This window comes from Pogona vitticeps, chromosome 1 (assembly GCF_051106095.1).
Source record: "Pogona vitticeps strain Pit_001003342236 chromosome 1, PviZW2.1, whole genome shotgun sequence".
NCBI lineage: Eukaryota > Metazoa > Chordata > Lepidosauria > Squamata > Agamidae > Pogona > Pogona vitticeps.
The window spans coordinates 165,122,811-165,149,582 of NC_135783.1; the positions used below are offsets into that span (position 1 = coordinate 165,122,811).

Genomic DNA, 26,772 nt, shown 5'->3' on the forward strand with positions numbered 1-26,772 from the left:
GAAGTAAAACTGTTTGCCCTGCAGACTCTAGCAACTTTTTCATGCCAGCAATCACACTTGCTGAAAAACAGCCCTGATAATTGCTGTGATTGGGTGAAAAGTCGGTAACTGATGAAAAAAGGAGTCCGTTTCTGGTATGTCCCTTTGCATGGTGTCACTGTGTGAATGGTGGTGAGCAGAAGAGAGTGTCCTGTAGATCTTCTTGACTATTGTCATTGGTGTTGTCAACATCCAGTCTGCTTTTTGCTATGTAAAGCTTGCCATCCTTTTTCCTGCTGGCAACATGGACATGCTATTGTGCAACAATATCAGGCCATTTCCTTGCTTTATGAATCATGGATACAGAAGTATAATATCCTACATTCATAAACTGGAGATTTTTAAAAATTGAATTAATACCTTAATACCTACTAAATTTTAAAATCGTCAAAGACATTCAATCCATATTCTAATAGTGACTGTAGGGTACCTCGATTTAAAAGGCCAGTGGTGTAACTGTGCCCCAAAGTTCTTTTTGTAAGGTTATGTACCAAATATGCCCATTGCTAAAAGATAGAGACACAATCACTACTGTTCATTTTCTTTATCAGTAATTTCCTTTACCTTTAAAAAGATCCAGTTAAAGTTCGCAGGAAGCATGTTAACTGTTGGTTTTCCTGAATTAATGTGAAGCATGAGGTCAAGAGCTTTAATACACTCATCTGCTCTTTGCTGTACCTACAAAAAGGAGAGACATCAATCGCTATGCTTTTAGTTGAGACAAGTCACCAGGCTCTTGTTTTGGCAGTTAGAGCTTTTTGTTTATACACTTTTCTACAAGACAAAATTCTCACAGCGTGTTACACAACAAAACAGGTTAAAAGCTCAACATAATCAAGTATATAATATGGCAATCGGTTCTGACAATTTGAAATCAATAATTTTGGATAACTTTGGATGTTGCAGTTCTAAACAACGATGATATGGTTCAAACCAGTCTCCAAGGTTTCTCAGCTAATCAGTTATTCTTCCTGTACTTCTTTAACTAGCTGTTAATAATAAATCCATAACAACAATCAAGACAAAAATATCTTTGATACTAGAAAGATATCTGATGACTTCAAATTGTGGGCACTCAGGCACTGCAATGCAAACCTCCTGGGAGAGTGATTCATAATGGGATACTACAAACCAGGATGATGAATAGTAGTGGTGCGACTTGAAGATGTGGCTTCAAGTCCCAGCCTGCCAAGAAATGCACCCAATGACCTTGGTCAATCACAATCTCTAACTCTGATACAGTGGTGCCTTGACTTACGACCATAATCCGTTCCAGAAGATGGACTTAACTCGAAATGGTTGTAAATCGAAGCACCATTTTTCATAGGAATGCACTGGAACAGGATTAATCCATTCCATTCCCCCCCCCAAATAAAATCACCAAAAACCAAAACCAAACCACAGTCAGCCCCATCACAATGCGAGGGGCTGGAAAACAAAGGAAAACACACACACTCCACATTCAGCCCCATTGGAAAACACAAAAACACCCCCCATACACAGAGCACAGAAACATAACCCCCCCAAAACCCAAACCCACAATGCAAAACAAAGTAAATGTACTTACTCATGAGCAGAAAGCAGCACCAGGCAGTCCGAAGCCTCCTCCAACGCACACACTATAGCCGTTGGGGCGAAAGAGCTACAAAGAAGCTCTTTGCCGACCAACGGGTAGCCCTCTAATGTGAATTCCCCACCTTTTTTCCCTGCCTCTATTCTGTTTGCAACTTGAAGCTCCGGTCACAAGGAAGCAAAATTTTGCGGCCGGAGCTGGTCGCAACTCAAAATGGCCATATATCGGGACAATCATAAGTTGAGGCACCACTGTATAAGGTTGTAAGAATGAAATGAAGAAGAGAAGAGCTCACGGGATGAAAGAGGACATATAAAAGTAATGAATCAGTAACTAATGAATCTTATCTGGACCCATGGAAAGGAATCCTTAGAAAAAATCCACAAATATTTCAATAACTTTCACCTGAAGATCAACCTCGCCCTGGAACAATATATACAACAGGTGCATTTTCTGAATCCCACTATAAAACTACAAAATGGACATCTCATCACCATGCTGTACCAGAAACCCACTGATTGCATGCTTCCAGCTCCCATCCTGAATACGCAACAAAATGCATCAGATATAATTGCATCTGCTCACACCCACAAGATAGAGACAAGATAGAGACTCCAAATGCAAGGATTTTAAAAATGCTTTCCTCAGACTACCATGCCCATCCAGGAGCATATTAATAAAGCAAGACGGAAACCCAGAAACAACCTACTGCAGGATACACCCAGAAGGGAAAATAATCAAACACCAGTTGTCACTTTCAGTCTGCAGCTGAGACCACTCACACAGATCATACATGATCTCCAACCCATCCTCAAGAAAATTCACTCTCCCAAGCCCTTGGTGGCAGACCCATACTGGCTTACAGACAACCCTGCAACCTCAAGCAATTACTGACACACAATGAACTATACAACGCTGACACAGAATTGGGAACAAAACCCTGCTACAAACCCAGAGGCCAGCTCTGCCCCCACATTTATTTGGGCAACACAATTACTGGACCTAACAATGTCACACACAATATCAAAGGCACTTTTACCTGTTCCTCTACCAATATTATTTACGCCAGTTTTTGCCAACAATGCCCATCTGCACTCTACATAGGACAAAAGGGACAATCTCTATGCAAATAAATCAATGGACATAAATCAGACATCGGAATGGCAACACACAGAAACTCTTTTCGCATCATTTTAATTTACCAGGAAATTCCACAGATGATTTGAAAGTGCTCCCTCGCTCACAAACCTGTTGTCGACGTAGCTCAACTTCATCTTCATCTGCTCTTAATCTCCGATAATAGATCCACTCTGTGTGTAACTCTGAAGCATTGCCTTTTCCTCTGAAATCAGGTTTCTCTTTGTAGTAGAAAGTAGCTGAAGAGGACTGATCTCTAATACAAAATAAAATGCTGGTCAGGCTTCTATTTTGAGACAGCTATGCGCCTTTTCCCTTCAAAGGCCACATGTCACCTATATTTTAATATAGAAAAATGACAACAACTAACTTCTGTATTAAAACTAATTCACAATCCCAAGTTCATAATAGAGTACTGAAGAAACTATATGAAGAATGGTAAACATTATTACAAACATCACTATAACCATTTTGTTATTAATTTTTGATTATAGAAAGTAAATATTTTTGCTTCTTCTATAATATTCTTATAGACTCCATTTACAATAATTACATGGCATTAAAGATGTGGGAGTCAGATTTGAACCCAGCAACATATCATTGCACCCAGCAACATAAACTTAAAATTTGAAATTAAATTTAAAAATTCCTAACCCCCTTTAATTTGGTTGCCCTAAATTGGAGGCAACTTGACAGCATGTAACAACAACAGCTCAATCCCCCCCCCTTCAGACCCTGAGGCTCTCCAGGGTCCTAACCCAATGGTGGGACTGGCGGTGGTGATTTTCCAGTCCTAAAGCCTTTTGACCCCCCATCCTGAGGTTCCCAAAGCTTCCCTAGGGCTAAAGAGATCCCTACAGAACCCCAGAACCTGAAGGAAGGGGAGATTAGGAAGTTTTGAATTTAATTAACTTAAAATTTTCAATTGCCAAGTGATGACATCACATTTTTTGTGGCACAATTACACGAACTGGACTTCAGCCCCGACATTGAAAGTAATTAGCTTAGGCTAGTGAGTCTTTCTTATTTTTCTTGTTGTGGGTATTCCTGAACTATTTTAGTAATGTGGTTTATTTCTTATTTTTCAAAGGCATCTCTTCTCTTTATCATTTTCCTATTATTTCAATAATATAAAAATCTTCTCCATGTTTGGTGTCCTTATTGAGAGTATGGGTTGGAAGGTTGCGCCTAAATTTGGTCTTTTCTTCTCATCAGCTATGGAGTTGAGCAGTTAAGTGCTGCCACCCTGCAGGGCTACTTTTTGGCTCTGAGGGTGCTGAATTCTGGAGATTACTGACTCTAGGACTACGGTCAGTAATAAACGAGGGGCAAACACAAATGCAAGGCAATAACTAGGGAACTCAGGGTACTTTAAGCTTATACAGACCTTGGGGATGACAACATCTTTACATCTGTCTAACACTTGCATGGTTCTGATGTGTAGGAGATGTTTTGGGCTTTAAAGGTGAGGGTCAGTTGCCAATCTCTTTCTTCTTTGGTATCAGTGAGTCTTCCTGATAATATGTATTAATTGCAATTTCCTTTTCTTCATATAGTGCATCTTTTTAATGTGCCCCCTCCCCACTTTTAAGCTTGAGAATACCAGATTAAACATATGAGATCACTGTGGGGTACCCCATGGGTGTCCAGGGCTATTTGCTCTGCCCTGTGACAGGGCACTCTGACACTTATGCATCTGTCTGAAATAAATTATTACAGTGATCAATCTCAGATCTGTTTTCAGATTCTAGTCCACCTGGGAACTCTATCCTGCTGGTATTTGCCACTGCAAATTGGATCTGTCACCAGAAATATCTAATTTAAATGCATGGAAAGCTGCCTCTATCCCCCCTCTTTCGGGGTCCAAGTCTCCCTAGGCTCCCCTCGTGCCACTGGGAGCAACAGAATGGGAGGAACCTTTTATTAGTTCAAAATTGTTGCCAGATGCTGGTGATAGTTCTGATACCAGCCGTGGCAATCTGGCAGCAATTTTTGACTATTAAAGGCTTCCCCTCCTGGCTTCAGAACTTGAAAAAGGAGGATAAGAAGCTTTCAGTTCATTTAAGATCCCCAGTGCCAGATTCAATTTATGCCAGCGTACATTTATGTAACATGATTTTGCCCAACATGCCATACTGTATAAGAATTTCATGTTTATATATGTAAGAAATATATGGGGCATACATACCTATGCTCAACAGCAGCAACAACAAAACCTTGAGATGCCATTTCAATGCAAATTGCAGAATATATAGTTCTGTTAATATAAACATCGAAAATTAACTGTATGATTTAAATCCTGGCAGATTCTTAAGCACTGTGCATGCTACATCTGGAGTACTATTGTTATGATAATACTATTAAGGTTGCTTGCTGTCACTGTTATTTAGAAAACCCTTCAAAGGTTCCTGGATGCTGTGCAAAGTCTGGAGAACAGAACAGCCCCTACCCTACAGAAGAAGTAAGATGGAGGAAACAAGAAAATAAATCCAGGCATCAGTTCTCCAACTGTTGTTTGCAATATTATCCAGAGTTGTCATTCTCCTATTGCAGATTGGGTTGGGAGGTGAGACTGAAAACTAGATTTTCAGATCCAATTTCCTCACATTGCTTCATGTCTTATCAACAGAGGCCTATGAGTTTTCTGCAGGTCAGTGCTATTACCCTCCAACTGCTTAGGACAAGCTGGGGAAAACACATGACAGAGGACTCTTCACTGTCAGTTATGGAAAAGATAACAAGGGCATCGTCTCTAAAAGGATTTGATCTAGAACTCACTGGGCTGTTACAGCTCCCTAGAAATCTGTACTCCATACATAAATGCCACATTGGCTGAAGTATTTTTCTGCAGTTGGACAAAATATGCAAGATTTTAAAGTGAACTGCTGCAAGTTTAGAAATCTCCATAGGCACTGTCTGTCACATAGTGAGTTGTTTGACTCGGTATGCAATAGTACAGTGTCTACGGAGATTCTTTGACTTACAGCAATTCACTTCCAAAAAGTATGCTTTTTGCCTAAATGTGCAATAGGATTTCAACCATAATATTTTCACCCTTTTTTTCCTACGAAAACACTGGCAAAGTTTCATCCTCTTCATACCCATTGCAGTGTTTCCCAACACACTGCAAAGGGGGCGTGACAGCATGAAGAAAGAGAGAGAGATGGAGCCAAAGTCATAGCTATGCATAACTTTCAGTACTGCACTGTGCATCTAAGTCCAGCTATGTCCAAGATGCATTTTGGGGAACAGAATGACAGCTAGCCTGACTGGTAGTATGCTGGCTATGCTCCTAAAAAGGAAAAGAAAGAGCCACCTAATAAGCTTAATGAGGCAAAACCAGTGGGCTGGGTTACTGAAATTGGCACTGATGATGCAACTCATTTAGCAGCTATCTGTAGCTTGCATGTACATTACTTCAGCACTATACCTGAATTTGGGGTTGGGGGAGCTATTCTATTACAGTATATCTATACAGTGGTGCCGCGCTTAACGATGTTAATTGGTTCCATTAAAAAATCATTATGTGAAAACATCGTTAAGTGAAACACCATTTCCCATAGGAATGCATTGAAAACCGGTTAATCTGTTCCAATTGGAACAGATTAATGCTTGCAATCATTAGCCCACCTCCTGAAACCTATGCAGACTTAATTTGGTGTTGTTCTGAGTCGTCATTAATTTTTGGTGATTTTTTTTCTCTCTCATTGAAAAGCATTGGACGGACAGTCCAATGCTTTTCAATGAGAGAGAGAAAAAATCACCAAAAATTAACGAAGACTCAGAACAACACCAAATTAAGTTTGCGTAGGTTTCAGGAGGTGGGCTAATGATTGCAAGCATTTAAAACAGGTTTCTAACAGTTTAAGACACTTTTACAGGAGCGAAAAAGGGACATCGTTAAGTGAAATTCCCCCATAGAGAACATTGTTAAACGATGGGGGAAATTCCTCAAAGAAACCCATCGCTGTGTGAATTCATCGTTGTATGAAGCAATCGTTGTGCGAGGCACCACTGTACAGTATATGTATAATATGCGAGGTAGCTCATAATTTCATTTTCTTAGACAAAAGAATAAGGATGAAAAATTGTGAATAATTCAAAACTCAGTGAGTTTCTTCACTAAATTGTGATCTAAGCCCCAAGCCTCTTCACTCTGAAGTCAGTGCTGATGAATGTCATATCCTTTATTTATTTATTTAAAATATTTTACTCCACCTTTTTCCTTAAGAAGGACACAAGGGGGCTTACATAATTAAAAACATAATATTTTAAAACTAAAAACAGTAAGTATACAAACATTTCAGAACAATTAAACAAAATATTATACCAAAAAAAGTAATGAAAATCGATACTAAAAACACACTTAAAAGCAACAGAGCACAACAAATTACTTAAAAAAATAAAACTTTCATACAGCCAGTCACTAAGGGAAAGCCTGCCTGAAGAGAAAGGTCTTTGCTTGCTTGTGGAAGGAGAGCAGAGATGGGGCCAGCCTGGCCTTTTGTCTTTTGTGGGAGGGAGTTCCAGAGTCAGAAGAAGCGACAGAGAAAGCAATCTCTTGTGTCCCTACCAAATGCATATGCAAGGGTGGCGGGATTGAGAGAAAAGCCTCTCCTAATGATTTTAACACTCGAGCTGGCTTATAAAGGGAGACACAGTCTTTGAGATAGCTTGGACCAGGTCATTTAGGTCTTTATAGATTAAAACAAGCATTTTGAACTGTGCCCAGAATCAGAATAGCAGTCAGTGGAGCTGCTGTATGTAACAGGCAGGTTATGTGATGCCTGTAATCCAGCCCCAGTTATCAATCTGAGTGCAGTGTTTTGAACAAGCTAAAGTTTCAGAATATTTTCCAAAGGCAGCCCCAAATACAGTGCATTACAGTAATCCAACCAGGATGTAACTAAGTCATGTGTCACTGTGGCTAGATCCAACCACTCAAAAAACTGGCACAGTTGGCACACCAGTTTTAACTGTTCAAATGCAGTCTTGGCCACTGCTGATACCTGGGCATCCGGGCTAAAAGATGAATCTAGGACAGAATAGTATGCCTATAATTTTTAAAAAAGCAGCTCAGTCTGCTATGATTGCGTAGTATATAGGGTTACTTACCCAAAAGCTCCAAGTCTCTTAATTTTGAGAAATATTATTGATACTTATTTCTTACTAATACTTATGCACACCAAAGCCTTTCTTAAAGGCTAGTGGTTTCAAGAATGATGTTTTCTCAAGGTACATGAAGGCAGTTAGGTACAGTATCATGGATTTTTTTCATTTTATCAAAGATACACTGAAATTCAATATTACCTGAAAGCTCCAAGTCCATGAGAAAAAATAATGAGGGGGTATTTTTCCCCTGGCTTGAATGCAGCATTCCATTTTGCAGGACAGGTCACTGAACCTGCATAGAACAGAACACCTGGTTGATACCTTTTCTGATTTTAAGCCATTAAGATCGATTTGTATGCCCTCCTGACAATGGCTTTGCAGCCCTGGAATAACACTTTCTCATTTTATTCAATTCAGACAGACCTTCATTAGATCTATGCATATTCCAAGCTTCTGGTAACCGTCTGTCTGTCCCAAGATTACACATTCAGAGCCCTGCTCTGTACAGTGGTGCCTGGCTTAACGAGCACCTCAGTTAACGACGAATCTGCATAGCGACAGATTTTTTGTGATCGCAAAAGCGATCGCATTGCAATGTTTTTAATGGTAAAACAACGCTTTGCGATGATCCTAAGCTGTTTCGCTTACCGATTTTCGCATAGCGATGAATTTGGATAGCGACGATTTTTCCAGAACGGATTATCATCGCTATGTGGGGCACCACTGCAGTTGTAAAAGTGAAGAAGCTATTCCCCCAGGTTTAGGCGTGGGGTAGGAAAACAACAGTTTTGAGGGTGTGGTACTTGTATTAGTAGAAGTCCACAGGAGTGGTTTCTTTCTTTTTCAAAACTTGTTCTGTTGTGACCTGACATGATCCAAGTACTTGAGTGTGGGATCTTATTCAGTACAGTATTTGCTTAAGCATACTGAAAGCAGCTTTCATAAAGTCTAGAATATAAAGTTTACACTCATTTTTCTTTTCTTTTCTTAGTATATTGAATCCCAAGAGGACATGGTAACCTCCATTCAATGTTTTCCCCTGTTTCTACATCATTACACATCATTCCCTGTTGATGAGAATCTAGTCCAAAACATTGGATTCCCTTGTCACTTTTTCTATCCTCTGGAAAATGAAATTTGCAGCAAGGCAGGTAAGGAATTTATTAAAAATTAGATTCTTACTGGAGTTTGACTACCAACAGACTTAGTTAAAGTCTCTTTTAAATGTTTGGCAATATGATCTAGTTACTCAGTGTAATGTAGTAGAAAGAGTGGCAGACTACGACTCAGGAGACCTGGGTTTGAATCTCCGCTCAGCCATGGAAATTCACTGGGGTAAGATTACTCATTAAGTATCTCAGTTGCCTTCAAAGCTGTAAGTCAGTTTGCTGTAAGTTAGTTCCAACTAGATAGTAAATAGCAACAACATGATGTAGGATGGCATCATCCAAGTCTGCAGTCTAGCTTGGAGATCCATAGCAATCCTTTCCCCATGATGTTTCCTATAATTTTTACCCAAATTTTCTCAACCAGCCTTCTGTGTTCCAAACCATGGACCTCTTCACAGATGCAAACATGTTATATATACAGTAGTGCCTCACTTAACGAGGAAATCGCTTAACGAGGAAATCACTTGATGATTAGGTTTTTGCGATCGCAAAAGTGATAGCAAAACAGTGGTTTAAATGGGAAAAATCCGCTTCATGATGATCGTTCCCTGCCTTGGGAACTGATTTTCACATTACGACGGCATAAAAACAGCTGATCGTTGGGTTTCAAAATGGCCACCGGGTGTACAAAATGCCCCCCGCTGTTTTCTAGGACTAATTCCTCACTTTACAGGCAGTGAAAATGGCTGCCCCTATGGAGGATCTTTGCTGGACGGTGAGTTTTCAGCCCATTGGAACACATTGAAGGGTTTTCAATGAATTTCAATGGGTTTTTTATTTCGCTTAACGAGGATTTCGTTCTACAGCGATTTCACTGGAACAGATTATCCTCGTTAAGCGAGGCACCACTGTATATAGTTCTGCTTTTCATTAAGTCAAAAAATTCAAGCTTTCTATGCTTTGTTTCTTCCACCAATCCTGTATTTATCCCCATTTACTCTTCCTGTTCATGAGTGTGCACAAATTATTAATAATCATACAGTATCAATTTGATGCTGGGTACCATTAAGAACTAGCTCAAAATAGAAGGTCTTTCACAACTCCTCTCAAAATAAGCAGTTTCAGATTTTGGCTAGTCTTTAAAGAGCACACACTCCAAAACTGAAACATCTCTGCATGTTCTGGTTGTATGATTTTTGATAGTAGCAAAATCCCACAACAATGCAAGAGGACAGTTACATGAGCTTGGAAATATACTGGTTTCTGGCTTCCTAAAACAAGTCCAGATGATCTGTGAAGAACTGTGTCATTAGGAATTTTTTGGATTCTCCATTCTGGGAGTTTCACCTGAAAGACCCACTCCTACAAATACCTAAATTTCATTCACACAGAGAAAGGCCAAGCTCCAAGGCTCAATGGCATAACCTTCCTGCTAAAGAGAGAGGCTGCCCCAGTTCTAGCTGGGAGACTTTCATATAGCACTGGTGAAGTTTCCTTTTTTTTTTAAAAAAAAAACAAAAACAGGAAACTAGGCCAGGGACAAACCATGAAATTTTGTGGTTTGGCCCTGGCCTAGTTTCCTTTATCCAGGTGAGTAAAATTTAGTAGGTGTGGGTATGTCAGGTGAAACTCTCAGAATGGATTCTGGGAGTTGGAATCCTAAAAAATCCAAATGGGACATCTTTAATAGTTTTGTATCCTTTTATATTATGTGCTTGAAGCACCGCTGTCAAATTTGAAGAACATTTTATTCTTTACAGCTTAAGAGTACCAAAATCTGATTCTCTCTTGTTCTATCCAGAAAGGTTGGAAAATCTTACAATAAACAATGAGTCTAAAAAAACAAGACCTAAATTTCAGTTCTCCATAATCAGTTCTCCAAAATTATATTGGTATACACCTCAACCATATGTTAACCTGAGAGCTGAGAATTAAAATGCAATTTCTGCAAAAGACTATGTTTCCCACTGTGGTTGATTAGATTATTAACTTCCTCCTAAACTTACCAATATAGCATGCAAAAATGAACTCTCCTAATGTGCGATATATGTTAAGAAAATCAGACAATCCACGATAATATTCCTTGTTAGGAATCCAAAGTGTTTCTTCATTATTTGTATCATTTTCGGAAGGGTAATACAGGCGCAAAAAAGTTCCCTACGATTGAATAACTGAATTAGTTAATGAAGTACATTTTCAAAATGCTTAAATGAGGAACACATGATATAGGAAGTCACAAACACTCTAATTTAACTCCAAACATCTTTTTAAAAATATATGTTCCAGAATTCCCAAGTATAACATTTATTTACTATAAAAGTGACTAGAAACTTATCCTTTCATATGGAAAAAAATCAAGTTTCTTATAATGAAAGTGTTTTTTGTTACTCTTAGTTCAACTTCTACACCAGATATTTTCTGGTCTCTTCTACATAATCTACAGAATGAAGTAGCAAAGCTTTTTCTGCACATTTCATATTCAAGCTGTGGGTGGAACTACAAATTTAAAAATTCTAAACCCACTATGTGCATAAGCCAAAGTGAAGGTATTTTGGATTCTGTACAAGAGCATCAAGGAGAAGAGCTGTAATCTACCTCCATCTCTAAATGTTACTATATAGCCATGAGACTAGCTGTACAGTATTAATACCACTTCTTCCCTTTAACATTATACTATCATATTGCTCAAACATTTTATTTTCATACTAACAAGGCAACTGGCCTTATTTGCCTGAAGTCTGTCACAGAGACTCTATCTAGTTACAGGGCTGTCCATTTGCTTTTGTAATGAACAGAAGGAAAAATGGGTCACTCATTTATTTAATTTGTTGGTTACACATGAGAGCAAAATGAATCATTTCAGAATAGAAATCTATGGGCTTGTTTCATTATTTGTTGCTTAGTAAAAGCCTAATAACTTTAAAGGTGCAAAGAAGAGAAAATAAAAATAGAATATAATTTTGCTCTATTTATTTAAATAACAGAGCAGGCATTTTTGGCCCGTCTGTAATTTCTGTTTTCAATTAAATAAGCATGACATTTTTAGACATTAATCTTCTCATATCCATTTGTAAACTTTCAGAGGAAAGGGTATGTATGTTTTGTAGGCAATTAATTTAAGGTGCTCTGAGATACTAGAAGTAACTACTCCTAAAAGATTTCTTAGGCTCTATAAGTAGTAAAAAAAAAAAAAAAGGATAATGACACTACTGAAATTTGGAAAAACTATAGTTTGTTAAATTTTAAAGAATCCTGTTCAACCACTCTAAGAGAATCATATGCTATAATAAAACTGTTAGCTCTTTCCCACCAATCCTACCTTATCCTTTACCTCTTTAAATTACTGTGAGATTTTCTGAGACAAAATTTAAATGGATGCCTTGATGATTTACTGCAAAAGCTGTAATTTGCACTGAACATGAGAGATGCCAGACAATAAGTATCTTTCCCTCAAAAATATTTCCGTGTTTTCTTAGTGCCCTCAGTTTCATCTCCCCTACAAACTAAAGGGGAGGAACAATATTACTGAAATATCACAGTCTGGATACATTGAGCTGGTACAAGCAAGGATAGTATAATGTTCATAGTCATTTAAAGCAGGGATTCCCAACCTCCGGTCCACAGCCCAGTGCTGGTCCGTGGTCATGGCAGGACCAGTCCGCGGAGACAGATATCCTGCTCCCCGCATGCACTCCCTCCACTCACCCCACCCGCACGCATGGCCCGCTACCCGCATGCACAGGTGCCCTGCCCACCCACAAGCATGCCCCTTCCCTCTGTGAGCGCGCCCTGCCCCTTCATGCATGCGAGCAAGTGTGCACCTCCCCTCTGTGCATGTGCACTAGCGCATTCTTCCCCTTCACACATGCTCGCAAGCACGCCCCACCCCTCTGCGAGCACGCCCCACACTCCCCAAGCACGGGGGGAGCACCCCACCCCTACGAATAGACCCTACTACTCCAACTGGTGTGCAACTCAGGAAAGATTGGGGACCACTGCTTTAAAGAACAGCAAAAAGAATAAATGGAGTTTCATAGTCTATAGTGCATACAAGACTTACGTTTCTCATTTATTCACTCATTTTTTGTTGTGGGTTTTTGGGGCTGTTTGGCCGTGTTCCAGAGGTTTTTCTTCCTTATGGCCAAACAACCCAAAAAACCCACAACAACCATCAGATCTCAGCTGTGAAAGCCTTAAAGAACACATATTCACTCATTTATTTAGTTATTTAAAATATTTAACCTGCCTTTCTCCTTAAAAAAAGACCCAAGGTAGCTTACATTAAAAGACGGTCTCTAAAGCTAGCTATAGTGAGTATACAAACACTAAAAAGGACCAAACAAATACCATATTAAAAAATGGTAAACAAAAGCAACACAAAAACACATTCAAAGCAGTAAGGTACAGCAATCCATTTTAAAATCCCACGCAGGCAGGCAGTCCACTCAGGGAAAGTTTTCCTGAAGGGAAAAGCCTTTGCCTGTTTGTGGAAAGATAGCAAAGATGGAGCCAGCCTGGCATCCTGTGGGAGGGAGTTCCACAGCTTAGGAGCAGCAACAGAGAAGGCTCTCTCCTGTGTCCCATCAGACACACTTGTGAAGGTGGCAGGACCAAGGGAAAGGCCTCTCCTGATGATCTTAACACACGAGCAGGCTCATAAAGGGAGGTGGGGTCCTTGGGATAGCTTGGACCCAAGCTGTTTAGGGCTTTATGGGTTAGAACCAGCACTTTAAATTGTTTGTTTTGTTTTTTTGGACTTATATACCGCCCCATAGCGCTACAAGCACTCTCCGGGCGGTTTACAATTTTAATTATACAGGCTACACATTGCCCCCCCCCCAGCAAGCTGGGTACTCATTTTACCGAACTCGGAAGGATGGAAGGCTGAGTCAACCTTGAGCCGGCTACCTGGGATTTGAACCCCAGGTCATGAGCACAGTTTTGGCTGCAGTACAGCGGTGGTGGTGGTGGTGGTGGTGGTGGTGGTGGTGGTGGTGGTGGTGGTGGTGGTTGTTGTTGTTGTTGTTGTTGTTGTTGTTATTGAGAGTCATTAAGGAAGCAGCTGTTTGCTCTGAACAATGTTTTGTCTGCATTCTTTTGTGTTGGTTTGTACACTATGTCTTCATAGCTTGATCTCTTGAAGAAGGATCTCTTTAATGTCCACTGAATACTGATTAGTAGAAATGGGGGTATTTGTATTCGAATATCCCCGCACAGGTGGCATTATTGAGAGTCCAGCCACATGGGGGCCAGATGGTCCACTCACCAATCCACCGCCCTTGCAGATGGCGCGGTTCTATGAATGGTGCCGCAGCATGCGATCCACTCACTACTCCTGGCAGGAGGCGGTAGGACAAGCCTCGCTGCAAGGTCGAAGAGTGGCGAGCGGATCGCACGCTGTGCCACCATTTGTAGAATCACACCGTCCGCATCCACGGCAGATCGGTGAGTGGACTATCTGGCCCCATGGGGCTGGACCCTTCTTAACGCCATCTCTGCAGGGATATTCGTATTCGTATACAAATACCCCCATCTCTACTGGTTACCCAAACTAGTGTAAGGACAGACATTATTGCAGTGTGAAAAATTCTATGCATGTGAGAATATTCTAGTATTTACACTATTAATACACCTTCCAGTTTTTTCCCTTCACTTCAGGTAGATTCTGTACCTCACAGATAAACTCAGGTATGGACTGTACCAACGCAAGTTCTCACACAGACTTTCCATAGTTCCTTCACATAGAAAATCTGACATCAAGAAGAGTTCTTGTCTAGACAAAACATTTTTAATAGAGAAAGGTACTTGCTGGGGGCCCTCAACTATAGTTCAAACCTATAGAGCAGTAGTCCCCAACCTTGGGTCTCTAGATGTTCTTGAACTACAACTCCCAGAAGCCTTCACCACCACCTCTGCTGGCTAGGATTTCTGGGATTTGAAGTCCAAGAACATCTGGAGGCCCAAGGTTGGGGACCACTGCTATAGAGCCAAGGCATAGGTTTAAAACACCAGTTTGCCTTTGCTTCATTTTGCAGAAGTGACTGTTTAATTTTCTTTAAATTCCATCCTTCCTTGTATGCACTTTTTTTGTTTTTGACCAGAGTGTGGCAGTAGTTACAAGCCATACATTCATATACTTTGTATTTAATTGGTAGGCTAAAATATTAAGCATCTGGTTGTTTGCAAACTCAGGGACATGTAAAGGTTGTCCTGACCTGACCTGTTATTAGCTCTGGCTTAACTCTCTGAAATCAAAACATAGCACTAGACAGCATGCCAGGCTACACAATTTCTAAATACTTTCAAGAAATCTAACATAATACGTTTTATTTTCTGCTTTGGATTTGTTTTGTTTTCTGGAACCCGTGTTGCATGTCTTTTAATATAAAATCAGGCTTAATATCAATAACAACAAATGATTTTTTTTAAAAAATACCTGAATACTATGACCAGTCATGAGGTCTGTACATCCAACAGGATAAGGACCTTTCCCTGCTGGGATTCTCTTAGAGTTACTTCCCATTTCCTTGAACTCCAATAGACAGATCTGAAAAGCAAGTAAAGAAATAAAATTATTGTTATGATCTGAAGGGACATGATGCAGAAAACTTGGGTGACTTAGCAAATTTGGTTAAAGGAAGGATAAGAATGAACACAGGGATTCTGTGTTTGCTGTCTTTACTTCACTGGAGAAATTGTAGGTTTTAAATTCAACACATCATCATTAAACAATGGTCATTTGCTAATAGCTGATAAGCTGCTTCCTGAAAGCGAGAAATCAGGGATTCTGCAAACATGTCACCTCATCCACAAATTTTTAGGACTTGATTAGACATGGGGACGAAAAAAAAAACAGATTGCAATATTTGTAAGAAATCGCTGATTCATGAAATATTCATCTCAGAGTGGACTTCGGCCTACATGGGTGGGGTATCAATAAATAAATAAATAAATAAATAAATAAATAAATAAATAAATAAATAAATCCCATCATATTCATCAGTTCCAGAGACCCCGATAAATACAAAGAGATGAATATTTCCCAATTTTTATTCATCCCCCACAGGAAAAGAGGGAAGGCTAGCCTAGACAAAACATTTTTTTTATAGAGAAAAAAATTCTTCCCACCTGGCCCGCTGATCAGCGGACTGGCAGGCCAATAGGCAGCTACCCAACCCCACAGCCACCCACCCAAACAGCCTACCCCCTGCCCCCATCCTCTCCCTACCTTAGCCACTGCCACCATCCAGCGCCACCACCATCCAGCGCCACCCACTGCAGTGGCCTCCGCAGCCATGCTTGCCACAGCCTGCAGTAAGAGCTGCCCTTTGCAAAGATCACAGCTGCGGCTTAATTTAGGGTGGGGATTGTCAGCGGCAGCTGCCATCTTTGCAAAGGGCAGCCTGGATTCCCTTAGCTGGCTGCAGCGGTGGAGGGGGATGAGCAGCGGGGGGGGGGCAGGCAGAGGCATGAGGAGCAGCACGCCACATAATAGATGTCACATCCAAGCAAGTGTCCATAGCATTAGTACTATGTCGCCACGCATGGCTTAAATCTGCCGACATGTTAGATAATACACAGTCTAGAACTGAAGACTTTCCCTTTGATGGCAATGATCTTTTTGATGAAAAGATTGATGAAATTCTGGACAACCTTCAGAAACTGAGGAGAACAACAAGACTGTAAGATACTCAGCAATATTGCCCACAAAATTATTGGCACCATCCCTGTATTTACCACCATTATAGACCTCAGCCACAGTAGGCTATGCAGTTGAATTTGATTGCTTCCCACTAACCGGTCTCTTCAAGAACACCACTCCTTCTCCTGCCCTGGAAGAGGAGATATGCTCTCTACTACAGAACGATGCTATCACTTTAGTTCAACAGGCAGACATTGCTCGGGGCTTCTGTCATGATCTCCATGTGGCCCCTGTTTGTTTCACCAAACTAGCTCATGCTACATGCCCCTCAGCTGCCATCAGTTGAATACATCAACATTACCTGTTAATAACTGACACATGTCATTAAAAAAAAAACCAAGCAGAAATTGTTTATCATTACAGATGTTGACAGGACAAGGAATGTTGCTAACTCTTAAATAAACATCCTCCTTTATCCACCCTCAACCACCACTTTCCCGCCCAAACTCCTAAACACCACACCAAAATCTTCAAAACTCTCTCAAACTCCCTATCTCAACTCCCCTCCTCCTAAGTCTCTTATACAGGGGTGCCCCTCTAGACGCTTACCCTGCATGACATCGAAATTGCTTAACGATGACTTCTGCAGCTCCCACACTTACTGACCCTCAATCAGGGCAAGACATTTCACCCAGACCTCCAGACTCTACTCACCACCACCTGGAGGATACTCCCTTGATAAATCAGGTTTTGGACCGTACCCACAAACCTTCTACTAACACTGTATAATTAGAAGTTGAGCATCTTTTCGAAATTTGCACCATCGCGTAACTTACTTGCCACTCCAACAACACTAGACGCTGTTCTTGTCTTGCTCCTACATCTTTTCAGCCAAGGTCTCTCATGGTCTACACTAAAGGTATATATTGCTGCTATAGTTGCTTATCAACTTCAGAACACAGACTCTGCATCCTTATTCAGACATCCTATGCTCAAACAATTTTTGTGTGGACTACGAAATATCCACTCATCATGCAAATCACCTACACCTCAAAGGTCGCTCCAGCTTGTCCTTAACCGCCTAATATGGCCACCCTTTGAACTATTGCCAACACACTGGAAAAACTCTTGGCTTTTAAAACAACCTTCCTGGTTGCCATCACTTCAGCCCGCAGGGTCAGCGAACTCTCTGCATCAACCCACCCTTTCTACAATTCCATCCTGACAAGCTCAAGCTATATCCTGAACTCACATTCCTTCCTAAGGTGGCATCTGAATTTCATTTAGGACAACCCATTGTTCTGCCTACATTCTTCCCATCACCTGCTAATGACCTAGAGCACTCCCTACACTTCTTAGGTGTTAGGCACACCTTGGCATTTTATGTCTCCTTTTCTGCTTCCTTTCAGAAATCCAAGAGTTTTCATCAGTTGCCATGGCCCTTCTAAGGGTTCTCCAGTCACTTCCCAAATCATTGCCAAATGAATTGTCTCTACTATTCGCCTGGCGTATGACCTTGCCTATGAACCTTTACCTGAGCCACTTCAGGCACACTCTACAAGAGCCGTAGCGACATCCATGGCATTTCTAAGAGGGGCTGACCTAACTGATATTTGCAAAGCAGCCACTTGGGCTACACCCTCCACATTTGCTAGCCATTATTGGCTAGATGTCGATGCCAAGGCTGAAGCTTCATTTGGTCATGCTGTTCTAGCCTCTGCACGTTCATGACATCCCATCTCCTGGCAAGTCAGCTTGCTAGTCACCCATTCGTGTGCATTCACAGAAACCACAAAGAAGAGAGGTTGCTTACCTGTAACGCTTGGTTCTTTGAGTGGTCATCTGTGAATTCACATTTCCTCTGTTCATCATGTATGCTTATTGCATGCTGGGGCAGACTGTTCCAGGGAACTGAGGCACTCTGTGCCATCAGCAGGACAAGCGTACCAGAAGGAAGGTCCTGATGGACACATGTAAAAGCTCTAGAAGTTTCCAAGGTTCTCTGCGCAAGCACACTGAAAACCATTTGTGTGAATTCACAGTTGACCACTCAAAGAACAAGAGCTACAGGTAAGTAATCTCTTTTTCTCCCCAGCCATCTTACAACAAGAGACCTAGCTTTAGAGGTGAACAGGTGACAACTAAGAATTGATTTGGGAAAAGCAAGGGAAGCAGTGCATTTGAGTATATACTGCATTTCTCATGTCCCTCAAATACCAACATCTTTAAACTTTAAATAGGTGGATGTAACATGCTACTGCTACTTTGCACTCCCTTTATCTCCTTATCTCCATTATTTGCAAACCTGTTTAGATTTGATAAAAACTAAATACTGTATATTGGAGGCATGGCCTCAGCTGCAAAAGTATAAGGGGTTGTGCAGTGCAAAAAAAAACATGGCAGAAAGTCCTAAACAGAAGAAACATTCCCTCTTTTTCATCACTGAGCATCATCACTGTAGGGAGAGCAACAGGTTCTCCAGCCCTATTCTGCTCTATACACACCAGAATTGTAACTAGGAGGGTGTGGCTTCGGCTTTACCTAGAGTGTCAATATTTTACAGAGTGCAAACTTTGCTGCTAGAAGGGCACAAATCTGCTTGTCCCAGTGCATATAGCACTTCCAACTAATCCTCTAGGCAAAAGAAAACATAAAACAGGTGGGCTTAATACAGAAACCAATACGGCTGTAATGCACTCAGCTCCAGGCACTTTTCCCATTCCTCCATCTTCTCCCCATGTATGCCAACATCAGTTGATCTACTGTATACTTAAGGTAGTGAATCGCCGGGCACCAAACAAGGCAGTGAATCACCGGGCACCAAAATTGCTAGTTCCAGCTCCAGAGAAAGGCACTCTCCTTTTCTTCAAATTCTGACAGCAAATGGTAATGCTAAAACAAGGCAGCATGTGAGACATAATAGGAAAAAGAAACACAATGGCATGATCTTGGAGTCCAATGTTTTCCTCTAGGAATGATCCTAGAGATTTGAAAAATGAATCAAACAAAAATACACTAAACCAGCTTGAGAAGGAGATCATTGTGCCAGCATCTGACCAGTCTCCCTCTGACTTGGAAGACTTGAGCTCAGAAGCATCAGTTGTGTCATAATCTCATACATTCTATGGGAGCCAACAGCTATTGAAAGAAGATAGAGCTGGCCACGAAGAAGGAGTCACACTCTATTTGAGGATGGGTTAACTGTCACTGAACTTGCTCAGTGGGGTTGACTATCCTGAATGCCATGTCATCTTGGATTGGCATTACTGAAACTGATCTGTTCTGCCTTGCCTGATCTGTTCTGCCTTGCCATGTTTCACCTTGGATAATGCAATTTGAAAAAAACATGAACTTCATTTTCAGGAAATGTTATTACAGCAAACACATGGGTTTCCTCCTCCCCTCTCTGTGAAATTTCCCCAAATGTAAATTATCAATAATTACTCAAGCTATCAAGTGAAAGGACAGTCACTACAGGACACTGAAAGTGAACAGACTCTTCAATTAATAAAAGCAAGAGCCAATGTTAGCAAGAGTCTAGCCATCAATTACAGTACTCCATAATACACCATGACTGGCTGAAAAAGAAAACCAATGAAATAAAAGGGAGCTGCGTGGTCAATACAAAATACAGGTGCAAGAGTAAGCAATACCTTTACAGACTACTAAAAACATTGTCATACAATATGTGAATATTCGTGGATCAAGACCACTTCATCAGGCTTGTACCAATGTGAAGCCCTTACATTCTAAAAGTTCATGGCAAGATCGATTTCACCAGACACATCTTTCTTAGATGTAGGTCAAGAAAGATGCAAGCAGCATTTTTGTTGTTTAGTCCTTTAGTCCTGACCGACTCTTCGTGACCCCATGGACCAGAGCACGCCAGGCCCTCCTGTCTTCCACTGCCTCCCAGAGTTGGGTCAAATTCATGTTGGTCGCTTAGATGACACTGTCCAACCATCTCGTCCTCTGTCGTCCCCTTCTCATCTTGCCTGTTTTAATGTTACAGCTGAGGCAGCTGTGGAGGGACACCCCAAGTTATACCAAACATAAATTGAAACATGAGCTCACTTTACTGCATCATATGCAGCTGCTTGCCAAATTCTTTATAATGCAACAACAAATTTAAAACCCTGAAAGACTAATCGTTACTATTCTATAGAACTAGCAATATTTCAACAAGATATGAGACATTTAATTTGCATTGACTGTAATGTGGAGACACCGGGGAGAAAAGGAGCAATTGCTGAATGGCAGTACTTTCCTCGAAGGGAAAGTGGTCTGCTAGAGCCCCCCCCCTCCCTACCGAAGCCAACTATATCCTCTGGGTAGGAGAAGTAAACTCCCCCGCGAGGGCTGTTGGAATGCCGGAAGCTAAAAATAAAAAAAGCAACGTCATTCTCTTGAGTAAATACAGTAATCCTATTACTCCCTGGGGCCTGATTAAAGCGGGTAGCGTTTCCTTGCGAAAACTCTAAATAAAGGCACATTTTGAAAAAATACAAGGAAATAAAAACACGGCATGAACGGCGCTCCCAGAAAACATCTTTCCACCCCTCCCGCAGGCGGATTTCCCCGGCGTGGTCCCCCTCCAGTCCCTGCCGGCTGCGACGTCATCCGAGGGGTGGCCCCTCCGGCCAGCCGGCCCGCCCCCTCCCTCTTCCTGCTGCTGCTGCTGCTGCTGCTGCCGCGGGCTCAGCCGGCCATCAAAGGGAAAGGGGGGGAGGGAGAGGCTGCGCCTGGATGGATGCCTCTCGGAGTTTGCTCGCTGCAACGCTTCTGCTGCGGCTTTTTCGGCCCACTAAGGATCTCTGTTCCTTTGAGTTCTGAATTGCTCTGATTGGAAACCTTCTGTCCAAGATAAAAATAACAGTAACGGTAACAGAGTCGTGTGCCACGAGGACCCTTCCACCGTAGGGCGACCCTAACAAGAGTTGTCGGGGTCTGTGGGACGGGGCCGCCCCTGGTGGAGTTTCCGCGATCAAGGGAAGAGCTGCACTCTGCTGTGCTCGAGCCTCAGTCCGACACTCTCTCCGGGTTCTCCGTCCCATCCGTCAGCATTTAGTCGCTCTTGTCCAGGGGCGCTCCGTTTACATTCACGCACAGGAGCTGCGGGGCCCTAGGCGAGGAGCTTTTCGTCCGTTTTCTCCGCCCCGTTGCTGGACGCCGGCCACGGCTTGAAGGAAAGACCTTCCCCAATATCCGAATATCAAAATCAGTATAACTTACCTGGGAGAAAATATGTTTAAGACGCCAGTTTTTGTGTAAAATATACCTTCCCCCCCTCCCCTTATCCAGAAATATAACTTGCCCCTTCTGTACACTACTGATTGCACACGCGGAAACTGGCCTTTACATCGGCTGGACCAAAAGTTCCCCGTCCCGGAGGATGATCCAGCAGATCGCCCTTCCAAAGGAAACCAGAGGAGAATTTCCGAAAAATCATCTTCCTGCCCGTAAGGGTTCGAAACGCAAAGTTTGTACGTCGAAAAGGAAGCTTACCTTCAAGGGCTTCTGGAGAGCGTGGACCTGGGCAGAAGTGCAGTCGCCGCCTCTGGTGCCACCGCTACCTGTCTACTCAAAAATCAGTTTGTTCTCCTTCAGTGGGACTTACTCCCAGGTAAGGGAAAGCAGGAATGCAGCTCCACACGCGCCTGCGTAAGCCCCATAGAGCTCAATAAGACGTATTTCTGAGTAGACGTCGATGGGCCAGCGCTGCAATTCCGGAGCTGTCCAGGTCGATCTTGGGGCAGAAGTCCGGGGCAGAAGAGCCACCAAGTAGCTCGACGGAGGGAAGCGCTTCCTTATCGTCCTGGGCCGGAGACGACCCGATCAGACGCGCAGAGAAGATTTCTAAGACTTCAAGAAACAACCACTGACTCCTCTACATGGACGGCGGGGGCCGAGCGCCCTCTCTCTCTCTCTCTCTCTCTCTCTTTTTTTTTTTTTTTTTGCCCCCCCCTCCGCGCCCTCCCCTCCCGCGCACACCTTAACTTGGCCGAGAGTTTCGAGCGCCTCACCCCGGCCGGCCGGGGCTGCTCCTCCCCTCCCTCCGTCCCTCCCTCCCTCCTTTCCCGGGCCGAGCAGGGAAGCCGCCCACTGGGCGCCGTGGGGCCCCCCTCCGAGCCGGGATGGGGGTGAGGCTTCCTCCCCAGCGGTTGACGGGAGACGCCCCCTCGCCTCTCAGGGCAGCTGGCTGGGTGGGGGTCTCTCCGGAGGATGATGGCATGGGGTGGAGGAAATGGGAGACGCGCGCGGTCCTCTCCGTGAGGGCAGCGGGACGCCGGCCCCTGCCAACGTTAGAAGGGATGGGGCGGGGGAGACCTCATCCTGCCCTGGATGGATCCAGGGAGTCCCAGGCCGGAGCGTGGCAGAAGCAGGGTGGCGAGGACCAAGAGGCTTTAACAAGCCTTTGCATGTTCCTTCAGAGCAGCGCATGAGGTGAGTTCAAGGTGGGTGTTCTACAATGAATTATTGATTGATTGATTTGATTTGATTTGATTTGATTTTTATACCTCCCATCTGGCTACCAAGGCCACTCTGGGCTCTTCACAAACCTGGAAAGAACATAAAACATTCTCAAGAAGATTTTGGTAGAAAGGTAAGCTTTTGTTAAAAGCCACAAGCTAAAAAGAATAGGTCAATTCCTTAGGAACAAGAAAGATGGTTACCTGGTCAACATTTCATTTCAGTGATCACATATCTCAGTCCTAAACAGGTTCCTGTCCAGCTCCAGTCCGCTACCCGAGACAAGATTATTGCAAATCAGTTGTTGCACTTCTGGCTACGGTCACACTACAGAAATGTCCCTGCTTTCTCACATCTTCTGCTTCCTGTAAAGTCGCACCTTTTGGTCATGTGGTATATATCCTGTGATAGTGGTTCAAACGTTCTTTAACCATTCTGCCTTTAGGGGATAAATTAGATGCAATGTGTTTGTCTACACCCCTCTAGTGGGGCATATCCCCTTCCTTTTTCCGGGGTTTCTCTGCTCCCCTTCCTCCTTTTTTTATAGCTTCTGCATGGGTACATTGGTGTGTTGGCAAAACGGTTTGGCCGGCCACATACCAATCTGGGACATTTCTTCCTATTTCTGGGCTGCATTACCCTCTCTGGAGGAGAACCCACATCACATGGCTGTGGCTGTCCAATGACAGTAGGGCGACTGGTTCTCCACATGCTTTCTTATGGCCATTCCTGGAGGAATTTGGGAGAGTGTCCCACTGTGCTCCCAGTTCCCTCTACTTCTAGGAAAGGCTTCAGCTTCCTCCTTGTACTTTCCCCATCGCCCCCCCTTCTTCCTTTCCCTTTACAGTCGTTGTTGAGATTCATAACAAGGTCCACATCTATTCCACATCTATTCCACACCAATAACTTCTCAAAAATGACAGGTAACTCTCAACGTGCTGATTTGTCGTTATATCAAAAATGGCCAATGCTACTTTGTGCCATGAACTCAAGATGTCAGCTTCTATGTTTTCTCTGCCTGTTGATGATGGCGTGAGCAGCCTACCTGGGTCAAAATAGGCACTTCATATTACCTACTTGCTCACACAAGTCCATTCTGAGAACTCTGAAGTTACTTTTTCCTGCCACTGTTTTTTTTCCTAGAAAAAAATGTGACGCTTTACACATCTGCCCTGCTTCCTGCAGAATTTGGACAGGTTGGGTGTGGACTGCATCTCCTGGATGATTCCTGGGAGAGGGAGCTGGTGGGCAGATACTGTTTTGGCTACTTGGGACAACACACTATGGCTTCAGGACTTTAGAATGACAAGGCAGACACTTTGGCTACCACTTGTCTCCTGGACTTTTACCCTTTCTTGGCTTATAAGAGCTGCCTGAGAGAGACTGGCCGAGTGGGTCCAAGGAGTAGTGAATGCCTCCTTGCAGCAGGATAGGATCCCAGCTTGCTTGATAGAGGCAGTAGTAAGACCATTATTGGGAGGAAAAACTTCCTTGGACCCCCAGTACTGGATAATTACCGGTCCGTCTCTAATATTGCATTTTCGGACAAGGCATTGGAGCAGGTTGTGGCCTCTCAGCTCTGGTAAAACTGGTCTTGCCAGAATTACTATGGTTACTAACCTCTTCATTCCCTGCTTCACATTCTTCACATTCTTCTTTTATCTATACCTTCCAGTCCATCTTTCAAGTCCAACTTTAAAATCATTCCAAATTTTTGCATCCTTTTTAAGATAACCGTGTTTATGTTTTCTTCCAATATCAAATGTTTCATTTCTCTTTCTACAATCTCAGACATAATAGTCAATTAACACCATTCCAGTTTAAATGATATCTTACAAAATGCAATTTTTCCCAGTATTTCAACACTTCATATACTGACCTGCAATTGTTGTTGTTTAGTCGTTAAGTTGTGTTTGACTCTTCGTTGTTGGAGTCCGGCGCCAACAATGCAGGTGGCATGGGAGAGAAACCTCTGAAGAAGAAGCTCTAATCACGAAGTTTAGCATACACACACTGTGTCTCAGCGAACTCTGCTCTCTCTCAGAGTCTCTGAGCACCTCTTTTATTAGGCACAAGGTTACAGAAAGTGTTACATGCCAAACAAATCAGTCGTGAGTTCATTCTGTCTAGCAACAGATTAGAGCGTGCACATTACAAATTTACCAGCAACCAAGAAGAGAGGCAAACAATGAACAATTCAGGAATGTTATCACAGTCTTCCCAAGACTCCCACACTTCATGACCCCATGGACCAGAGCATGCCAGGCCCTCCTGTCATCCACTGCTTCCCGGAGTTTGGTCAAATTCATGTTGGTTGATTCGATGACACTGTCCAACCATCTCGTCCTCTGACCTGCAAGAACCTCCAATAATTTTCTGCTTCCATACCTGTCCACCCAATATGGTTAAAATTACCCTCCTGTGTTTTCCATTTTCAATACTTATTTTAAAAAAATTTCATAAAGCGGCTTCTTCTGAAGACAGTGTCCAATTTTAATTTCTATATATAATCGTAAATTCTTTTATGTCTGATATTACTCTATTCTTTTCATATGAGTTTCTTGGAGGCTCACTTTATCCATCTTTGTTACTAAGGTTTTCTTTCCTCTTCTTAGATCCTCTTTTTCCATGGTGTGCTTTCCTTTGGCACTTCCCATTTGGTTTTCTAGCTGAAATTCTGAACTTTCTTCTGAGTTTGGTTCTAATGATCCACTTAATTGCTTTTCTTCCTGTTGCTCATCTGTCTTTTTCTCAATTTACGAACTTAATATGTTCCGGAAGTGAGTTCGTAAATTGGAAAGTTAGTAAATCGAGCCAGCATTTCGCATAGGAATGCATTGGAAACCAATTAATCTGTTTCGGCCGAAGTCCTCCCATAGTGCTGGGGAAGCAAGGCTTTTCAACTGATGTTGCTGTGGCTGCTGAGTCCCCTTTGAGCTGGGCCAGGGACTGAGCTCAGCCCGTAACGGAGAGGACTCAGCATCGGGTAAAAGGAGGGAGCCAATTTCTCCCCGGCCGCCCAGCTTGCTTCTCGTATGGAAAAGCAAGCCAGGCGGCCGGGGAGAAATCGGCTCCCTCCTTTCACCCAATGCTGCCGGTGCTGCCTCCTTTTTGGCTTCGGAGATTTCAAAACTCCAAAGGCAGGGAGGAAGGGCAGGAAATTCGAACTTCCCGCCCTTTCTCCCTGCCTTTTGGTTTCATAACTTGATCTGCGTTTGCAAGTAAGGTCTGCTATTTGTGATGAGATCGGGTTCATAACCTGAAACGATCGCAACTAGGGCCGTTTGTAAGTCAAGGGCCCACTGTATTTCCCCCCCATAAAGTCTTCTGCTTTTGTTGTTAACAGAATATCTCTGGGACTGGAATTGGAAAGAAACACCAGGTGTCATGAGTGCTTCCGAAGACCTGGACCCAGAAGGGTTAACTGTGGCTGTAGAGAATGTGGAGAGATCAGAAACACCTGAACCACCTCCAGATTCTCCCTCCACAGCAGACAGGCTTCGGGGCAGGCTTCGGGAAAGACTCAGGACAAGAAGATCAGAGGATCGCTCAAAGGCTTTCCACGGAGACCTACGTTCATCTAGTCCTGAGTATTAGCAGGATAGAAAGCTTTCCAGCAGCTCAAGGAGCTGTTTCATTATAAAACAGCTTCCAGTGAAGCCAGAAACTTCATGGAAGCAAGGAGTCAA

General features: G+C 42.7%; 1 protein-coding gene across 2 annotated transcripts in view; it reads right to left on the reverse strand.

The window, feature by feature from the left end:
- The window catches only part of PLA2G7 (phospholipase A2 group VII), a 41,119-nt gene extending 18,861 nt beyond the window's left edge, over positions 1-22,258 (reverse strand). For both annotated transcript variants that reach the window (XM_020801529.3, XM_078378145.1), the window contains exons 1-7: positions 22,118-22,258; positions 15,407-15,517; positions 10,977-11,127; positions 8,060-8,153; positions 4,938-5,006; positions 2,861-3,005; positions 604-717 (exon numbers count right to left, since the gene is read on the reverse strand). In XM_020801529.3, the coding sequence (XP_020657188.2) occupies positions 604-717; positions 2,861-3,005; positions 4,938-5,006; positions 8,060-8,153; positions 10,977-11,127; positions 15,407-15,493 (660 nt within the window). In that variant the 5' untranslated portion in view covers positions 15,494-15,517; positions 22,118-22,258. The remainder of the gene's footprint in view (positions 1-603; positions 718-2,860; positions 3,006-4,937; positions 5,007-8,059; positions 8,154-10,976; positions 11,128-15,406; positions 15,518-22,117) is intronic.
- Positions 22,259-26,772: the final 4,514 nt, after the last annotated feature.